The sequence below is a fragment of the Peromyscus leucopus genome, chromosome 8b, assembly GCF_004664715.2.
Source record: "Peromyscus leucopus breed LL Stock chromosome 8b, UCI_PerLeu_2.1, whole genome shotgun sequence".
Taxonomy (NCBI): domain Eukaryota; kingdom Metazoa; phylum Chordata; class Mammalia; order Rodentia; family Cricetidae; genus Peromyscus; species Peromyscus leucopus.
This window is the reverse complement of record NC_051086.1, coordinates 67159924-67180786: the sequence shown is the minus strand read 5'-3', so window position 1 is coordinate 67180786 and position 20863 is coordinate 67159924. Positions and strand designations below refer to the sequence as shown.

Below are 20863 nucleotides of genomic sequence, written 5' to 3'. Positions count from 1 at the left end.
GCGTACAATTTATTTAATGCAGTTACAGAAACAATCCTCCACTACATGTTAATATATATAAGCATCTGTGTGTATGTGTATATACATATATATATATATATATATGTATATATATATATATGCTTAATAGAACCTGAAAATTGGGTTCAGTTGAAATAATAAAAATTGGTGTTAAAGTGGGGACCAAATTAGACACCATGGTAAAACAATTATTTTTCAATGGTGCCTGTAAAAATCAATTAATTTGCTTAATGTATTAAAAATCTCCAGCAATCGAGGGAGATATTTTATAGGCATTCAAATTGTGATATTTCAGCAAGCTTTGACTATTGGATTCGTGGGAAGCCAGGTTTTAAAAGAGATGTTCTTGAGAAATGTAAACTTTCACATTAATTATACCTAAGTTAACAAATTTCTCAAGCATTTATAAAGGCACATAAAGTAAAACAACATAATGAAGTAATAAGAACAAAGGCAGAGGAAACGCGTTCCAGTGTCATACCTGGAGAATTCACCGTGAGCGAGAGGAAAACACAAAACACGGCAATCAACATTTTAGACATAACCACGTAAATACCAGCGGTTGTCTAAAGGCTCGTTGCTGGCTAACATTTCCAAAGATATTTTTAAGGTGGAAAAACATTTCTAACAGGTATGAACAATAGCTTCAAAAGCTAGAGAGAACTGTATTTGAGTTTTAAAAGTTAATACTGTATCGCTTTAACAGATCATTTGGACATTTTCCCTTTGTTTAACTGCTTTCCCTGTTACTCTGCCTGCCTAAGAAACCTAGCGAAATAGTGTTGTGGTCTAAGTGTGAATGGTTCTGTGAAAAGCGGGCATTAACTCAACAATGAGACGATTAAGAAAGAAAGAAAAACAAAACAAAACAAAACAAAACAAAACAAAACCCGCACAAAAACCGTTGAGGAAAAAAAAAATCCTTCAGGCCCGGGATGAAAAGATTTGAATTGGGGGTAAGATGGCGTAGTTATACCTTTTTTTTTTTTTTTTTAAATCTCTCAGACCCCTTAATGTCTGTCTCGAGTGTTCCCTGGGGAGAGCTCTGAGGTCCCGGTAAGGAGTTATTGGGAAATACAGTTTCCTCACCAGGATAAACTCGGGATCGCGAGTTGAGGTTGGCTTTCTTAGAGCCAGCGCAGGTGTCAAATGCCAGCCGAGGTGGCCACATTGTCCTCCTGGCCGTCTCCTTCCTCAACAATGACTTTGCTGTCCCGGAGCAGAGAAGCCCTGGGCCCCAGCCGCGCGGGCCAGGGACCTCGTGGGGCCCAGGGGCCTCGGTTCCTACTTTCTAGGTGGCGGCTGGCTCTCCTAAGCGCACTAGCTTCTGGGCCAGCAGCCGGGGACTCTGCAGTTTGCAACCTTTCTCTCTGGCTAAGCTCGTCCAGCCAGGGTGAAGGCGTCCAGGCGCACCACCCAGTGACTTCCTCCCCCACACACCTTTCTTTTCTTTCTGACTTACAGGGGAACAAGAAGGATGGGGGGGGGGAGTGGGCAAAAGAGAGCGCCTGGTACTCTGCAACCGGCTGTGCAGTGACCTGGGAGCCGCTAGCAATTTCTTGAAAAATTACTTTAATAAAGTCGGAAGCTCCAGGAGGCCCAGGGGAGGGAAGGCGGCACCAGCTTGTGAAATGGACAAAAACCTCAGGGTGTGTCCTGGGTCCTCACCCCTGCTAGAGTCTGGACTCCCCTCCTTTTCCTCCCCACCAGCTCAGGGGAGCGAAGAAGACCCAGGCCCTAAGACCTCCGACCCTGTCAGACAGACTCTGTGCCTGCGGGGCCCTGCGGGTATTGGCTTCCCGGAGCGGCAGAGGGACCTGGGGGGCGCGCCCTGCGGCGCAGTGCGTGTGCCGTGCCAGCGCCCCGCGAGCACCCCCTCCTGCGTTTTGATTTCCTTTCCTTTCTAAGCCGAGTTTACAACTTCACCAATGAATAACCCGCCTCTCTTTTCAACCTAATCACGCTCTTTGTGTACTTTCTGTTGATGATTTATAGGAATAAATTAATAACACCCCAACTCCACGTGCTGCAGTTTATGTTACACCTCCTCTGTCCATCATAGCGTGGGGACCACACTAGAGAGGCGCACTAGGCCTCCAAGGCTTCCCTAGGTCGGCTCCGAGGCAAACTAGACGGCGTGGCCCAGGGCAGTCGGGAGTAAGGGCCTAGGCCCCAGGGGGGTGAGGATGGGATACTTGGGTAGCTGAGCCAGGCTCAGGACAACCTCCCGGCCACCCTACCGCCCCAGATGCTCGGAGGGGCTCGGTGGTTCCCTAGTCTGTACCGTCTACACCTGATACCACCTAGGCCCCTAAACCCGACTGGAGAGAAATCACCGCCACATGGACAAACAGCAAGGGAAGAAACCCAAGCTTGTGAATTAAAGCAAAACAAATAAATAAAATCAGGGAATTAAAAAAATAAAACAAAACAAAATCCTCCAGATTGCCTTGGCTAGAGGGCAAGCAGCCGGGTCCTCAAAGCGCAAATTCAAATGCAAGGTCATATCCCACCTCAACCCTGCGCTGCGGGAGAGGGAGCCGAGGTGGGGAGGCCCGGCATTCACTCCGGACTCTGAAACTTTGAAGCCGCAGGGCTTGAGAGTCAGAGGCCACGCGCGAGGGGCTCCTTCCAGAAGCCAAGTGGCTCCGGAGCGACGTGTGGTTTAAGAGAATCACTTGGCTCCTTGGATAATTAGTAACTAGCTGTCAAAGTGTAGGCCAGGGAGAGAGGACCCGCAAGTGATCCCAGCCACCGGATAGACCGCCGGCCCGTCCCCGGGTTCCCCCAGGATCGTCGGGGTGTCTCTAGTGAGATGCGTACACGCCCACCTTTCCACATTGGGACCAGGTGCTCTACAAAGTGGGGCAGGGGTGTCTTAGAAGCACGTACTCCACCTAGTCTCTCTTCCTTTCATTCCTGGTTTCTTTTGCCCGGCACGGGTCCATCGTGACCCTACAGCAAACTTTCCGCTTTACAAATCAGAAACCAGGACCCAAAGAACTTGTCTCCCAGGCCTCAGCCACCATTGCTGCCAGACCCTCTCTGCAAAGAGCTGCAGGCCTCTGGAAGAAATGGCGTGGTTTGAGGTTTTGGAAGTGGTTGAGGGAGCAAGTCTGAGGTCCTAGGAGAATCAGTTGTTTCCCTGCATCCACCTGCACCCCTGTGATCTAAGGATCCGCACCCTCAGTTCTCGCGCCTGGGTATCACAACAAGGTCCTTGAGTCCAGGGCGCCTGCCTAGGTGGAGGCAGATGAAGCCTCGGTTTCCAGGTTACCCGGTTGAGGGACTGGTTCAATTGTTAACAGGGAAGCGGAGCGCCCCGGGGGCATTTTTCCCTTAGGAAAGGGGCTTGCGGGAAAACAGTCTGCACCACAATCATCCAGCGCGGGGCCAGGGACTGACTCCAGGAACCTGCGGGGTTGGGGGTGGTCCAGGGAGTATCCAGCACCTTTTTGTAGCCTACCTGAGCATCCGGTCCACCTCGGCCCGCTGCTCCGCGGCCTCTTCGGTGTTGAGTGCCTGTAGCTCCTTGAGGATGGGAGGGGTGTCATAGTCGTCTCCGTCCTCCGAACCCTCGTCCCCAGACAAGCGACCCTTGGCGTGGCCATTGGTGAGAGTATGGAAAACCGGCTTGGTGTCGAGATCCGTCCCGCTCCCTGGGGACAGGGGCAGCGTCTCCAGTTTCACCCCAAAGTTCGGGGACGGCAGTAACTCCTCTAAGGCCTGGATCAGCACTTCCTTGGTGACTCCAGAGCTCAGCAGGGCGCTCAGGAGTTCTTGCTGGAGCGAAGTGAGCTTGGACACCATTTTCCAAGTACGAAAAAGAAGGGGGTGAGGGGATGGGTAGGTGTGAGAGAGGAGGGTGGAGGGGAGTTTTACAAGAGAACCCCAAGTCCTGGAACCCCTCCACCCTTTAGACTCCAGACACCTGTTACTCCCCCGGGTCCCGGAGTCTCCTCCGAGAGGAGTCAGAAAACTTCTAACTTGCCATGATCGCCACCATTAGGCCATATAAGATATGCAAATGAGTGGGAAGGGCTCGGCTTTCGGCAAGATGCAAATGGTGGTGGGGAGGGGGGAAAACCGAAAGAGTGGGAGAGCCGAAGGGACAGTCCAACGGAGCCGGAGACTCGGGCCGGGATCGGGACTTGCCAGAGCCCATTGTACTCACCCTTGGGGGGGCTCCAAATCTTCTCTACCGAGTCTGTTTATCAGCCAAACTTTAGCTGACCTTTGGACTTGTTAAGCAAGTGGCTTGCAGCCTAGGCTGGGTGGGGGTGGGGGTGGGCTTTTCCACTGGCGGCCGGTTCAACTTTAGTCCAGAAAGAAGAAACTGCGCTTCGGGGGTTCAGGTGAGAGAGCTGGAGAAAGATGGGGTGCCGGGGAAGAGGGAAGTTGGGGGGGGGCGAGGGGGAGGATGAGGAGAGCAGAGAGTCTCCAAGGTGTCCGCAGGTAGCAAACCTGGAAATGCAGCAGGGGGGTGGAGAGTCCGATCCTTTGGGAATGAGCGCCAGGAAGAAGACAGTAGCTCTAGGCACGGTTAGAACGAATTGGAGTGACTCTGTTCATTTTTACCTCGGTTACTGCTCTCCAGGCCCTTCTCAGCCAGGCCGCGGGTAGCTTGGATTTGCAGACCGCGTAGTTAGGGTGCTAGAGGCGTTTAGGACCCTTGAAAGGAGGCGCCCGGAGGCAGTAGCGAAAGTGGAGCTTCGCTGCTTCAGGGCGGCACTAGCCCCTCCAAGCCAGAGGGGAGCAGGACACCTGGGGCGCTCTCTCCAGACTAAACCGGGAACATAAATGCGCCTGGGCTTTGCAGGCCAAACTAGGGCTGCAGGGACCCTGCTGAAGGCTTAGCTTGGCCTGTGGCTGGAGCGGCTGTTGCTGCTCCAGGTTACCCACTTTTTCTGGTTCTTAGATCTAGAACGTCTGCGGTAGCATCGGTGCCGGGGAGTTAGAGACGCGCTCTAGTAAACTCAAGTTAACTGTGGCGGTGGTCTTGCGTGCCACCTAAAGCAGGCACCCCCAAAGCCATTGAAGAAACTTTTTTTTTTTCCTCACCCAGGTCTGGCCCGGAAGGAAGCCATGAGCCTTTCGGCACGGCAGGAGTTTCTGCCACATCTCCCCCGGGACCCGGGGAGGAAGGAAGGAGGCGCAGGCCGCACCCAGACCTCCAGGCTGGGACCTGGCCCGTTGGGGAAGAGACTGCTCAGATCCACACACAGTGGTAGCTCCCGGGGCAGAGGCCATTTTGAACCTCGGTTCCCTCATTTGTGAAATATACTCCTTAATAGCCAGGATGCAGGGAAGGTGTAAACATTGAGGAGGACCACCTGTGCAAAGCTGGCTAACACTTGTGTTCTTTTCCGTCCGTGAAGATGGGAGGCCAGTTCCCAGTGGTAAAATCTAGCCCCGTGGAAGCTTAGGTTTCTCAGAACCAGGGACAGTGAGTTTGAAAGAACTGGACAAAGAAGGACAAAAAAAAAAAAAAAAAATCAGGAGAGCAAAGGAACTTCTAAGCACATTCTCTTAACTGCTTGCACTTTCAAACACAACAGATTAGGAGGAAATCGCGGTTGGGTCAGAGGTACAGATGAATAGTCACAAGGGAGGCCCGCAGCCCTCATCTGCTACGCACAGGGTCAGACCTCCTGGTGAGCGGACTCCTGGTGATTCTGAGTCAGGCTGCAAGGGTGAAGTTTCTGTGAAAGGCAGAGCCGCGGCCGGTACCGGATCACCTGTGCTCAGAGTCTGGGAGAAGGAAGGGGTGGGTGCATGCATGGGATCCCACCCAAGGATAAACACCTATCACTGTTTATCTGAGAAAGGGGTTATAAGTTCACAGAAGGGGGGGGGTATTCATTTCACCTTCTTGCTTTCTCATTTGTTGTGACATGTGACAGATCCTTGCCTCTTGTGATTCTGCCCAGTATAACTCGCTCTGCCTTCCAGCTCCACTCGGGCAGAATAATGAAGTGTTCAGAGTAAATGTCTCTCTGACTGAAAGCCTTGTTTCCCCTGTCGTTTTCTCGATATCATAAGTATAATGGGCGTCAGTTTCTGTCTTAAGCCAGGAAAACCCATTAAAAAGGCCACCATCGCCATCACTGTCCACTAATCAACACAGCTTTGATTTGCAGTTCTAGGTGGTGTGTGCCACCAGACTCCCAAACCTCCCTCCCTCAAAAATCAGGGGTTAACACGTTCTTACCACCACCCTGCCTCACACACACACACACACACACACACACACACACACACACACACACACACACACTAGCTACCCATGTGAATATGCAGAAAGCTATACCTAGAGTGCAGGGAACAGTTCCCGTGTGTGCAGGTAGGTCTCTTAGGTAACCTGGCTATTCATACCCTGAAATTATCCTACCCAGAACTACAGTTTACTTACTACTCCAGGCAATCAATAGAGGTGAATATCAAGTATTTGCAATTACAGATGTGTGAGCAGATTTTATAGCCATGAACATGTATTGATTATTTTATTTTTATGTGAAGGAGTGTTTTGCTTGCATGTATGTGTGTATGTGCACCATGTATGGGTCTGATGTGTTGGATCCCCTGGAACTGGAATTACAGACAGTTCTGAGCTGACATGTTGAACCCAGATCCTCTGTAAGGGTAACAAGTGCCCTTAACCACTGAGCCACCTCTCCAGCCCTGTCGTGGAAATTTAAAAAGAAAAATATAAGTAGAACCGCATGACTAAATAAGCCATCTCATGAAAGTTTTGCTCTACAGTAAAACTTCTCCCTAAGAGAGAGAAGGAGAAGGCTCTCTAGCCTTCGTTGCTTTCAGAGATGACAAGGTGAAGCGAGGGTAGGGGGTGGGGTCCTACAGGAGGGAGGTGGAGGATCTCCATAGGGATGGAGGACAGGCTTTGGAGTCACAGACTGTGAGTACATCGTGATGAAGATGCAGCATTGGGATTTATTTGTGAGTCCTATGATATGAGATTTCCTTAGAGGCCTTACGTTCCTGAGACGTCCACTTCCAGATCTTTAGGCAGGTGGTCAAAGATCCGAGGCCAGTCCTCTGTATAGTGGGAGACATGGGATTTTTCAGTGGCCCATGAGAAGCTGCATCACAGAGAATTAGCTGCAGAGGGACAGGGCCTTCTGGCCTCTTCCTCACCATAGTCTGGAGAGCTGCTGAGATTCACAGTTGCTCAGTAAGATATCTGTGGAGAGAATAAACGAGGGCACCTCTGAAGGTACCATGAAGAATGATTGTGGCCAATTGTCAAATTTTCCAGGCCATCAGCAATGAAATTGTGGACTAAAAATAATAACATTCTTAGGCACAGACAGATATGTGCTATACGGTCCATTTGTATTCTATTAACTAGGAAAGCAAACCCATAGTGGTGTAGGTTACTGGTGTAATAGGGAGGCTTTATGTTTGTTTGTTTTATGTTTGCTTATTATTTTAAATGATAATTCATTTTTATTAACTTATTATTTTATGTCTATGATTGTTTTTGCTTGCATGTATGTCTGTGTACCATATGTGTGCCTGGTACCCATGGAGGCCAGAACAGGCATCAATCCCCTGGATCTGGAGTTACAAATGAATGTGAGCTGTCCTGTGACTGCTGGGAATAGAGCCGGGAACCTGGGTCCTCTGGAAGAACAGCCAGTGCTTTTAACCACTGAGCCATCTCTCCGTGTTTATTTATTTTTAATGTGTATGGGTGTGCCTGAATGTCTGTGCACCATGTGCATGCAGAGTCTAAGGAGGCCAGAAGAGGGCATCTGTTATCGGAGCTGAAGTTACAGGTGGTTGTGAACTCCCATGTGGGTGCCAGAACTGAATCCAGGTCCTCTGCGAGAGCAGCGGGTGCTCTTAAAAACTAAACCATCTCTCCAGTTCCCAATTTAAAAAAAAGGCTTATTTTTATTTTATTTTATGTGTAAAAGTGTTTTAATGGCATGTATGTCTGTGCACCATGTGTGTCCTTGGTACCTATAGAGCCAGAAGTGGGCAGCGGATCCAGGAGTTAACAAACAGTTGTGAGTCACCGTAAGTGTGTTCAGAGTCAAGCTGGGTCTCCTGCAAGAGCAACAAGTGCTTTTAACTGCTGAGGCATCTCTTGAGCCCCCGAAGAGTCTACATCTCTGTTTTTGGCCTGGAACTCACTGTAAAGGCCAGGCTGGCCTTGAACTCCTACGGATCCACCTGACTCTGTTTCCCTCATGCTGCCATTAAAGGTGGTCCTATGTTGTGATGGACTCGGGGTGCATCTCTAGGACCTGTGCACATTACTCTGTGTATTTGTGCACATTCCTGGACATAAGTTATAACTTAATTAGAAAAATAAAATCTATTCCAAAGTTGTGTGTGGTGGCACTTCAGAGGCAGAAGCAGGAGCATCAGGAGTTCAAGGCCAGTTTGGGAGAGTTCAAGGGTTGCCTGAGCTATATGATTCCCTGTCTCAAACAACAACATAAAAACAATTCCACAAAAACCAAAAAAAAAAAAAAAAAAAAAAAAAAAGAGCCGGGCGGCGATGGCGCACGCCTTTAATCCCAGCACTCGGGAGGCAGAGGCAGGCAGATCTCTGCGAGTTCGAGGCCAGCCTGGTCTACAGAGTGAGTTCCAGGAAAGGCACAAAGCTACACAGAGAAACTCTGTCTTGAAAAACAAAACAAAACAAAAAAACAAAAAAAAAAATCCAATGTATAAAATGTAAATAGTGGTGGTCATTAACTTACCCACCAATTGTTTACAGTTGGTATGTGGTCTTCTAGAATATTCTTCCTTCCTTCCTTCCTTCCTTCCTTCCTTCCTTCCTTCCTTCCTTCCTTCCTTCCTTCCTTTTCTTCTTCTTCTTCTTCTTCTTCTTCTTCTTCTTCTTCTTCTTCTTCTTCTTCTTCTTCTTCTCCTTCCTCCTCCTCCTCCTCCTCCTCCTCCTCCTTTGCTGGGATTAAAGGTGTGAGCCACTACACCCAATTTAGAATCTTTTCTAGTTACCACATATATCGTTCATTATCATTAAAATCTATAGGCTGGCAAGATGGGGTGACACATGCCTCTAATCTCAGCAGGCTAAGCAGGAGTTCCAGGCCAGTCTGAAATACACAGCAAGACCTTGTCTTAAAAAACAGAACCAAGCCCAACAAAACCCTAGACGTTAGTAAGTCTTACTAGTAACAATCCTTTTCCATAACGGGCAAGATAGTAAACATTTTAGGGTCTGTGGGCAGTCAAATCTCTCCACAGCTACTCAGTTGTGTGGCATACAATGCAAAAATGAATACCTGTGGCTGTCCCATGGGAACTTTCTTTATTAAAGAAGAACTGACTGACAATGTATTTGGTCCATGGGCCACTCCATCAATCCCTGGTTAAAACATTTCTGCAGGCAAGAACCTGTAGATACATAGTGACCTTAGAAGTGGTCTTATGGGCTGTGCCATGGTGGCACATGCCTTTAATCCCAGCACTCAGAGGCAGGAGGCCAGCCTGGTCTATAAAGCAAGTTCCAGGATAGCTAGGACTGTTACACAGAGAAACCCTGTCTCAGAGGGAAAAAAATAAAGTGGTCTTATGTCCTTTGTGCCCTCCTGGGGAAAGAAGCAGATGTCTTATTTGGAAGAAGAAATGACTTTCCCAAGAAACATAACCCAGGACATCAGGAAGTCAGTTTTGGAGTCAAGGGGAGCAAGGGCTTTCTGGGAATGTCTAGTTTGACTTTGGACAAGTTACTTCATTTCTTCTAGTTTTTATATCGTGAGCATGTGTAAATGTTGATCAGCAGTGGAATCGATGCCTCCTTACATTGTTGGAAGAGTTAAATGACATAACTCAGAAAAATATCTTGAATGGGTCAGCACAAGCAGGACTCAAATCAAGTGCTTGCTCAGTCATAACACGTGGCTCAGGAGCGCCTTCCCTCCCTCCCTCCTTCTCTCCCTCTCTCCTTCCCTTCCTCCAATTCTCTCCCTCTTTTCTAACTACCCAGCATACAGTAGTTATGTATACTCTAAGTATCCAGTGTGTGAAGCCATTGGAAGGAATCACCAAATCCAAGCCCTCGCCTCTCTAGAAATCACTTCCAGCTCCAAGTCTTTATTTATTCCCCAAGTCCGCTGCTATGAGATCACTTAGCCAGGGAAACTCCTAAGGGCAGATAGTCCTTGTCTTTTGATTCAACAACCCACATCCTCCGCTGGGTCATTTTTAGAAATAGGGTGTTTCCAGCAGCTCGTAAAAGATTAAATTAAAAACCGGCAGCCTAGTGTGATATTAAACTAATAAATACTACACCTAGATTGAGGACCTTCATTGTAGAACAATAGCCCACACTGCTTCCTTCCTCTGCGACACCCGTGAGAAGTGAGGTGGCTGGTGGGCACAGGACACAGGGGACAGTCCTCGGATGTTCACAGAATATATCGCGGGCGCTCTATACAGTAGGTATGGCGTGAATGTTTATGGGTAAATGATAGGAGATAGACCAAAGTGTACAGAAAAAAACAACCCTGTAACTTCTATTAACATTTCTTGGAATGTGTCCTCAGATTCATATTAAAATACGTTCTGAGAGCCTGCTTGGAGGTTCTAGCAGGCGAATGCCCCTACTCTTATACCCTTGCCCCACAACTTGTTCCCTAGTAGGGGAAGGTTGTCCTCTTCCAGCCTGGATGCAGGGAGGCCCATGGAGTGGTGAGAGAGGAAGGGGACAGCCGCCTAGCCAGCCAGATCAGCCACTCAAACCTGGTGATCAGTGAGTGGGGTGACAGATGTCACAGGCAGATGGCCCTCACACACCCAAATGGGATATGATTTTGTGTATGTGTTTTCATTTGAAAGTTGTTTTTGTTTGTTTGTTTTTCGAGACAGAGTTTCTCTGTGTAGTTTTTGGTACCTGTTCTGGATCTCACTCTGTAGACCAGGCTGGCCTCGAACTCACAGAGATCCACCTGGCTCTGCCTCCTGAGTGCTGGGATTAAAGGCGTGTGCCGCCGCTGCCTGGCTCATTTGAAAGTTTTTAATATTAAAGTTTATCAAAATGCATATTAGCTGAATCACATAGCGAATAAAGTAAGTTCTGGGCTGGTGAGATGGCTCAGGGGGTAAAGGCACCTGCCACAGAGCCTGACGACGTAAGTGTGACCCACAGAGTGAAAGAAGAAAGCTGCTTCCTGCAGGTTGTCCTGTGACCTCCACACTCAGGCTGTGGCACGTGTATGTCCCAACATACACACATTACACACACACACACACACACACACACACACACACACACACACACACGCACACACGCACACACACAAAATAAAACATTTAATAAAAAAGTGCTAATGAGATGGATTGTTATGCCACCCCACGCCTTTTCTTCTCATAAACTTACAAAGTTGGACGTACCATTCTCACTTTAATAGGGAGGAAATAGAAGCCCCAAGAGGGTAAGATTTGACCCTAGAACCCAGACGTGGCTAAGGACTGGAACCTACAATTTGAACTGAGGACCATCAGCGACCCCCCTTAAGTATTTTTTTCCCCCTAACAACAGTCTATATGACAGGTTGAGCATAAGGCACAGCCTAGGCGTAGGAACAAGTTCTCAGAATAAGACCCAAAAATGCCCATTTCACTCCTGATGCCATGCTCTAGAAAGAGAATAGCTCTTTTTATTTCTTCTGCAAAAATATGCCAGGAAAGGGTCCATTCTACGAGCCAGGAATCTCCACACCCATTCAGCACTACCCTATGTCTCCCTCCGTGAAGTCTCTTCCCTTCCTTCTAACCTGGAGTTCTTAGTCCTGAGCAGTGGGCGCTGCCTCTATACCCTGCCTACAGGGCCCTTTGAGGGCTCTGGCCACGATGTGTCCCCCGCAAACAAGTGTGGCCACTCAGCCTTGCGCTAAGGGATGACCAAGGTACCCTTTTGTGTCCTCGTGACCAGATGCAGACTCAGCTCCCAGGCCTGGGGGTAAAGAGCTTCTGGGGATGCTGAGTCAGCGAAGCAAGCATTTCCTAAGCATGAGTCACATGCTGGGCAGAGCGTTAGGGGTCTGGCATTATTGGGACAAATTAGATTCAATTCCTGCTGTAATGAGTTGGAATGAGAGATCCAGACATGTGTGTATCTTTCTCTACTGCTAGATAGGAGCAGGCAGGCTTTACAGTGTGCATCAGACATCCATTTATTCTTAGGGCAGTATTATTATTCCTTTTTCTAGTTTTTTTTGTTTTGTTTTCTTTCTTTCTTTCTTTCTTTTTTTTTTGTTTGTTTTATTGAGACAGGATTTCTCTGTGTAGGTTGGGCTGGCCTCGAACTCAGAACTCAGACACCTGTCTGCCTTTGCCTTCTGAGTGCTGGGATTAAAGGTGTGTGTCACCACCCCCTGGTGTTTCTCTCTCTCTCTCTCTCTCTCTCTCTCTCTCTCTCTCTCTCTCTCTCTCTCTCTCTCTCCCCATTAAAAAATTTTGTTTGTGAGTTTTTTTTGAGACAAGGTTTCTCTGTTGTAGCCTTGGCTATCCTGGAACTCACTAGACCAGGCTGGATTCGAACTCATAGAGATCACCTGCCTCTGCCTCCTCAAGTGCTGGGATTAAAGGTGCGTGCCACCACCGCCCGGGCAGTTTTCTTAACTGATGCTCAGAGAGCTTGAGTTACAGGGAACTTCTCATACTGAGTTGAGATTCAAAAGCAGTTCCTCCTGGCTTCAGTTTCCACACCAGCCAAGAGGCAGGTGCCTGTCTTTGCTGCCTCCTAGACGGGCCGCTGAGAAGCTTGCCACTCTGAACCTTGGTTTCTTCATCTATAAAATGGACACTATAGAAATCAGCAGGGCACATGTTGTATGCAAATCACCTGGCACAATCGGTAAACAGAAGGAAATCTTAATAAAATTAGGGGGAGCAGGACCTGGGCTGCTCAGTCAGCAAGGCTCTCCCTATGCCAGCATCAGGACCTGAATCCAAGCTCCAGCTGGAGTTGTTGTCTGTAATTCTGATGCTGAGGAGGTGGAGACAGGAAGTCACTGGGGCTGGCTGAGCAGCCTGTCTTGTCTAATGGGTGAGCCCTACATTCAATGAGAGGTTCTATTTCAAAAATAATTTAAAAATACTCTTTATTGTAGAGAATAGAGGAAGACACTCCACATCAGCCTCTGTTCTCCACACATAGGTGAGTGCACCTGAACACACACAAATACACACACAGGCATGTGTACACACATGTACCATGGGTACACATGTACACACACACACACACACACACACACACACACACACACACCACATGCACACATGTGATAGAGCTCCTACTGACTGACACTGGCTGCTAGGCTGTGGTTTCCTCATTGGAGCTGGGCACGGCAGCACACACCTGTAATTCCAGTACCTGGGAGATGGAGGCTGGCAGATCAGGAGTTCAGGGCCAGCTTTGGCTACAGAGAGTTTGAGGTTAGCCTGGGTTACAAGTCCCTTATAACGTCAGTAACTGTCGAACTGACTGTCCCATGCCTCCATCACTCCATTGTCTTAAGCGAGCCTTACGATGACCTGTGATCCCCCCTACAACATCAGGATGACAGAACAGGGAAATGATGTCTGGTCCAGAGTCAGAAATATCAGGATTCAGACTTCAGATTCACTAACGTCCTATGGGAACTCTACTTAACTTCTCTGGGCCTCAGTGTTTCCGTTTTTAAAATGGGGGTGTAGCGATGGCTCTGCCAGTAAAGTGGACTAGCCTAAGGGCCTGAGTTCTGATCCCCAGCACCCATGTAAAAATCTGGATATGAAGGTGGGCATGTCATCACAGCACCGGGGAGCTCCCTGGCCAGCCAGCCTAGCCAATCCCTCAACTCCAGGGCCAACGAGATACTCTGTCTCAAAACCGGAGAGTGCTAGAGGAAGTCACCTGACACCAAGCTCTAACCCCACATGCATGACCCCCCCTACACACACACAAGCACACGGGTGTATATACATGCCACACACACACACACACACACACACACACACACACACACACACAAAGTCCTAACAAAAACTTAAAAATTGACCAGGCTGTCCAAGGAGGCAGGGTACATCTTCAGGCAGAGGGACCCAGGGACTTCTTAGATGGAGAGTATCCAGGGGCCTTCTGCCCTTCCTCAGTCAGGAGGTGGCGAAGGTCTCTTGGTAGAGTGGGTGCAGCCAGACAGGAGAAAGCATCTGGACACCCTTCCCTGGTGTCGCTACTAATTAACCCATGTCACATGCCGCTGCACCCAGCTTTTATGTATAAAACTAACAGAAAAATAAAGGCGTTGTCAAACATGAAGGAGGTAAGAGTTCCTCCCGTCTCTTCTGGACAGCATCTTGCACATTCCAACTTGGGGGTCCCTATTCTCATGCACAAAATTGGCGAAGTTTAGTGTTATTGATACTCACTTTTCTTTCAGGTTAGCATACAAAGCAATGGGCTTCCCTGTGGCTTTTTCATACACAGGTGTCAGCACGTTTTGCCAAATTTTCTTTTACTTTCAAAGATTTTTATTTTATTTTATGTGCATGCGTGTTTGTTTGCATGTATATGTATCACCTGACTGCCTGGTACCCCCCAGGAGGTCGGAAAAGGACATCGGATCCCCTGGAACTGGAGTTACAGACAGTTGTGAGCCACCGTGCTCGTTCTGAGAACTGAACCTGAGTCCTCTAAAAGAGCAACCAGTGCTCTTAACCACTGAGCCATCTCTCCAGTCCCCTTGTTTTACTTTGAGATAAACAGAAACCCAGATAGACCTTATCAGATAGCTGCTTCTCAAGAATCTTGTAAGATTTGAAGGGGAAAAAAAAGTGTGTGTGTGTGGAATTGCTTAACAATATGGGGTAAGAGAAGCAGGGAGAGGGAGGAAGACACAGAGAAAGAGATAAAAGTGGGAGATTAGGGAGGAAAGAGAAAGGATTAACAGAAAGGAAGAGAGGAGAAAGATAGGGAGAGGGGAAGAGAGGGAGAAAGTAGGAGAGAGAATGAAGAGAGGAAAGGGGAGAGGAGAGCAGAGGAGGAGGGGAGAGGGGAGGGGAGGGAAGGAAGGGGAGAGGAGAGGAGAGGAGGAGAGGAGAGGAGGAGGAAGAGGAGAGGAGAGGAGAGGAGAGGAGAGGAGAGAAAAGGAGAGGAGAGGAGAGGAGAGGAGAGGAGCCCCTAGGTGTCACTGTTTAGAGACAGCTGTCCCTTTAGGGGCCAGCCTTTGCTCCCAGCCCTCATCTGTGCAGGAATGTGGGTCACAGTCTATAGGCTGGACCTTGGCCTCTTTCCACATGCTCAGAACCACCCGTTAATGAAATGGACACTGCTTTCTGGTCCGCATCTCTTCTCTTATAGCCTGTCTTGGCGGTTGTGTCAGCAGCGATGGAGAACTTGACCTTTCCCATCCTCGTCCCACACACCTCATTAATTTCTCCATGCACCTGGAGCTGACCACAATGGAGCAGAGAAGCTGCCGGGTCTGCAGAGAGAGGGGCAGCGACCAGGTTCCCAGGAGCTTGACCTGAGACTTCCCTGGAGTTACAGAGTCGTGTGCTCCAGGCTCCTAGGACCTTTGAAATTAGATCTTTGTTTAGAAAAACAGTAAAAGAAGTTCCGTCGATGCAGAATGACCGACTCTACAAATAGAAAAGAAAATAATGCAAAAAAAAAAAAAACCTGCTACATAAAATAATGACAAGAAAACACACTCGGTGCTCATTGGATGAAATTTTCTTACTTTGGATTTCATGAACTATGGGGACTGAATTCACCAAAAGGTGAAATTTTACAATAATATCGTGACATATGATGTAGGCAGTGTCACTAGGCCTGGTGGCTTAGGCCTATAATCCCAGCTACTTGGGAGGCTGAGGCAGGAGGATCATCATGAGTTCAATGCCTGCCTCGGCTTCAGAGTGCGTTGAGGTTAGGCTGGGGCAATTTACTGAAACTGTCCCAGATACCATCAACCAACAGCTGGGCATGTCGCCTAATGGCAGAGAGCTTGTCTGGCATGCGCAAGGCTCCGGGCGGACAGTGTCTCTGAGGAAGTGGGGAGACTGAGGCCATGGGGCTCTAGAATTTACCGTGGTCACGCAGTGGGTATGCGGTGCCAGCCCGTCCTCTGCTGTCACCACTGCCCTGCTTCTATGTGTCCCTTTTGTTTCGCCTGGGAAGCTCTGTCACTAGCCTACGTGTTCTTGTGAAGTTCCTCCTTTTAGACCACGGAGTCCAGTGCCTGCTCATGAAGGACCCACGGGAAGACAGGCATGCGGCTGGGCACGGGGCAGACCCCTGTCCTCTGCACACTTGCAATCTAGCAAGCCTGCCCCGAGCTCCCAATCTGTCACCGTCACCACTGATCTCTTGTCTCACCACAGAATGCTTCTCTAGTCTTGTGAGCCCTCATGTAAGAAACCAACAACAAAAACAAACAAACAAAAACTTCAAAAATTACAAATGTGGGTCTAGAGACAGCTAAGTGGTTAGAGCTCTTTCTGTTCTTCAGGGTTTGGATCCCAGCATTCATGTCAGAGAGCTCACAGCTATCTATCCAGCTCCAGCGGATTTGACAACCCTGGCCTTCACACACACACACACACACACACACACACACACACACACACACACACACACGACATCCACAAAGAGAGTCACACACATACACATAAGTAAAACTCAATGTAAATATTAAAAAATCACAAATGTAATAAAGCATAGAGGAGATATTCGCTCACCCATGGTTCATAGCTGCCTTATTCATACAGGGCTGAAATGTGGAAGTATGCCAATGACGCATCTTCAGACAAAGGGACAGACAAAATGAAGCATATGTCTGTGATCAATCAGCCTCAGAGGGGAGTGGTATTCACACACACACACACACACACACCACACACACACACCTGACTTAAGCCACAACAAAAATCCACCATGTTTTTGAGGTTTGTTTTTGGTTTTTGGTTTTTTTTTTTTTGTTTTTTTTTGTTTTTTTTTCTTTGAAAGACTGCTTTGAGGAAGAAGTCAGCTTGAGTTTGTCTTTTCTCTCTGATCCCTGCTGACTAACCAAGGACTTCAGGCTGTTTACACGTGAGAGCTTTAGATATGGTTATTTGTGTGGCATTGTATCAGGGCCTTCAAATATTTGCCGGGAGGTTTGGTGGAAAATGTCTAGACCAGTGCAAACACTGCAGGCCCCAGAGAAATCCCAGAAGCTCGAGGGGGCCATTCAAGACCCCTGCTCTATCCGACTGTCCTCACAAGGAAGCTCTTAGATTCCTGTCAGATACAGTGAGCTATCAAAGGGTCCAAGTCCACTCCACCCCCCCTTCCCCACCCCCAGAAATCTTGATTGCCGGCTAACCAGCTCATTCATTCCTTAACCCCGTGAGGGTACACTGGCGAGCCATGCCCCAAGAGTCAGGAGCACTAAATACTAACTCTCGATTGCCTCCCACCCACTGGGTCACTAGGGCATGCAAATGGCCCTCTCTGAGTTCTGGTGTTCTTGGCTTTAATGAAGGCAGTTGAGAAAAATGACCTCTAAGGCCCCTTTCTTTGATCCAGTCTATCCATCTATCTATCCCTTAAGCACCCCTCAGACAGGGTAAAGAAAACAGGCTCTCTGTGGAAGATTAAAACAATGGGACAAGATGGAGTCCCTTGTCTGAAGAAAGCTTGATTTGTTGTTTAAACTTTTCATTGTGTTCCTCTTTGAGCAACTTCAGTGTGCAAAACCTACAGAGTGGCCAGGCGGTGGCGCTTGCCTTTAATCCCAGCACTCGAGAGGCAGAGCCAGGCGGATCTCTGTGAGTTCAAGGTCAGCCTGGTCTACAGCACGAGATCCAGGACGCGTACCAAAACTACACAGAGAAACCCTGTCTTAACAAACAAACACAACAACAACAACAACAACAACAACAACAAACCTACAGAGGTGGGTGTGTAATAAATCACTTATTGATGTCATATTCATTGCCAGGTAGAAATCTGTCACTTATGTCTCCAGGCTTGTTGGCCACCTGAATTCCTGTACAGGTGCTCACATACATGAAATAAACATATCATAGCAAACCAGGCACTATATGTGTAATAAGCACTGTATGTAATGATCTCGTCTGGTGGACCCACGCTTGAGCCGACAGTCTGGTGAGGCAGGAGGTTTTTACCAGACACCATGAAGCTAACAAGAGATTCCAGCCCAGCCTGTGCTTCTGTCCTGGGATCTGAGGTCTGTCTGCTGCGCCTCCGCTTCTGGGTGTTGCATCTTTCAAAGCCCAGAACTGCAGAGTTTGAAGTTGAGTAGGTGGAAGCCCAGAACCCAGAGATTATATGCCCCAAATCCCTTGGTGAGAGCGAGCAAGCAGAATGTGAGACTGGAAGCCAGGTGTTCTCAGTCAAAAAATTAGGAACTCCCCGCACTGCACCCCTGCCCCCTTACCGCCTTGCGTGGGCAGCATGCGGGGGCTGACTCCTTTGTTGTTAGTTTATTTATTTTTGTGCTGGGATGGAACCCGAGCCTCCCTATGCCGCCTCTCATGCTAAGTGGATCCTACCACTGAGCTACTCCACCCCGCCTCCGCCAGCATGTATTTGTATGTAACAGTTTTGAAATCCTGAGTGGGGCAGACCTATCAACATGTGTCTCTTGCCCCCTTGCTTGACCATAGCCTTCTATTTCTTTCCTCACACACCCGTTTCTCATGTAGCCTTTGCTGGCCCCATTAACAATTCCATCTTACTAGATGCTCATCGTCCCCAACTAGGAGTCCATTCTCATGCCTGAAGCGAACCCTTACAAAATTTTTAATTAAATTTATTTTTTATTTTGTGTTTTTGGGGCGTGGCGCGGCGGCTCATGCCACAGCACACTTGTGGAGATGAGAGAACAACTTTCAGGAGTTGGTTCTCTCCTTCTATCAGATGGATCCCAGGGAGCGAACTCAGGTCATCAGGCTTGGCAGCAAGCACCTTTACCCACTGAACCATCTTGTCGGGCCCCTGCAGCAAATCCTATTGGCTCTTTCTTGGGTATAAGCTGAAGGTCTGGCTATTCTTCAGCACCTCATCCTCCCAGTCACGCCAGTTATATCCACAATCATCTGTTACCACATCCGGTCCTTCTTCTTCCCTTTCCACCTGCAAGGCACAGGAGTCTGAGGGATTGGGTTAAATCAACGTTGGATCATGCATGGCTGATAAATATTCTAATGGCTTCCCAAGTCACGCAGAGCAAAAGCCCTGTGCGATGTGTGGACTCTGGCCTCACGGCCTCCTTGCTATCCTTGGAACACGCCAGACACATGTCTGCCCCAGGGCCTTTGCCCCTGCCATTTCTCTGACCTCGGGCACTATCCCTAGTAGCCCAAATGGCCCCTCTTCAACTCTTACAAATTTGTCATCACCTCCGTGAGGAATTTCCTTCCTACCCTTTTCAAAATTTCAGCTTATCGACTCAATGTTTTAGTTTCATGCTTCATTCTTCATCTTGAAAGAATTTATCATCACCAGCCAAAATACGAATTGAACCAGCTAATCTTGCTTGTGGTCTGTTCCCCTGACTATAGCACCTAAGCACCACCTAGACAGGGACTGTTTTTTTTTTTTTTTTTTTTTTTTTTTTTTTGGTTTTTTTTCGAGACAGGGTTTCTCTGTGTAGCTTTGCGCCTTTCCTGGAGCTCACTTGGTAGCCCAGGCTGGCCTCGAACTCACAGCGATCCGCCTGGCTCTGCCTCCCGAGTGCTGGGATTAAAGGCGTGCGCCACCAACGCCCGGCTGACAGGGACTGTTTTAAGGGGCAAGTGTTGTGGCTTCCGAGTTGCTGTAACTCCACCTCTAGAATAGTGGCGCCTTTTTGTAGGGGTCAGCAAATGCGTGCTGACTGATTATTGAATGAAACTCCTCTGGCTTGGCGTGTATCTGAGTTTTGGCCTCTCTTCCAGGTCTGCGAACAGATGTTTCCATCTCAGCCCCACAGCCACTCCCCTGAGGCTGAGGCCACTCGCTCTGCACCGGAGCCACCTCCTCCCATAGGCACTCTCCAGAGAAACACGGGCGAGCAGCCTCAGAAGGTGACTCCCAACCGCCCTGCACTCTGGGATCCCTCCAGGACCTCCACACAGGCATCACCCCCCGCTCCTGGAGAGCAGTCCCTACCTTCCCAGACCTCACTCTCAGTTTCAGGAGACCACCGACTGTTAAAGGCCAACCATTCAGTGTACTGAATATTAGTTATTCAAATTGCATCTCCTTGTGTGAGAAGCACCCAGTCTCCAAGAGATGAAAATGAATCATGGTGAGACAGAAAGACCAGCAACCCCCCCCCCTCTTCCTCCCGATACAGCCACACACGCCCTCTGATGATCCCCTGGGATTCTGGGGGCAAAGAGAGGACTGGGGTTAGCTTTGTAATTTGCAAAGAAGAGTTATTTATTCAAGCTTCTGCCTGAGACATCTAACAAGTCTCATTATTTTATTTGTTTGTTTGTTTGTTTTGTGTGTGTGTTTGCACACACGTACTGTGGCACGTGTTTGTAGAGATCAGGGGACATTTTGAAGGGGTCAGTTTTCCTCTTCTCCTATGTGGCAGCCTTGGTAGCGGTTGCCTTTCCCCACCAAGTCATCTCCCTAGCTGTGCTTGAGACATTTAATTACAGAGTTAGATGAGACTGCTCTGGGGCCGAGGGTAATACTGCTGATAAGAACCAACATGTCCTCCTCTTTTTTTTTTTTTTTTTTTTTTTTTTTTTTTGTCATGGAGGACACAACCACACGGAAAGACAGTGATTGTCCAAGGAGAACAATCCCAGTGGATTCTTTCCTTCGTGTAAGGAAGTCATGTTCACTTTCATCCAC

At 48.4% G+C, this 20863-nt stretch overlaps 1 protein-coding gene and 1 long non-coding RNA gene across 5 annotated transcripts in view; one reads left to right on the top strand and one right to left on the bottom strand.

Annotated features, from left to right (window-relative positions):
• Hnf1b (HNF1 homeobox B) overlaps window positions 1-4139 on the bottom strand; it is a 54374-nt gene extending 50235 nt beyond the window's left edge. For 2 of the 4 annotated variants that reach the window (XM_028890575.2, XM_037201019.1), the window contains exon 1: window positions 3488-4139. In XM_028890575.2, the coding sequence (XP_028746408.1) occupies window positions 3488-3831 (344 nt within the window). In that variant the 5' untranslated portion in view covers window positions 3832-4139. The remainder of the gene's footprint in view (window positions 1-3487) is intronic. The other 2 variants (XM_028890574.2, XM_037201018.1) reach the window with 1 other exon arrangement.
• A 55-nt stretch (window positions 4140-4194) lies between these two features.
• LOC119086949 lies at window positions 4195-6027 on the top strand. Its single transcript, XR_005090362.1, has 2 exons — window positions 4195-4376; window positions 5087-6027. It is a non-coding gene; the product is annotated as an uncharacterized LOC119086949 (long non-coding RNA).
• Window positions 6028-20863: the final 14836 nt, after the last annotated feature.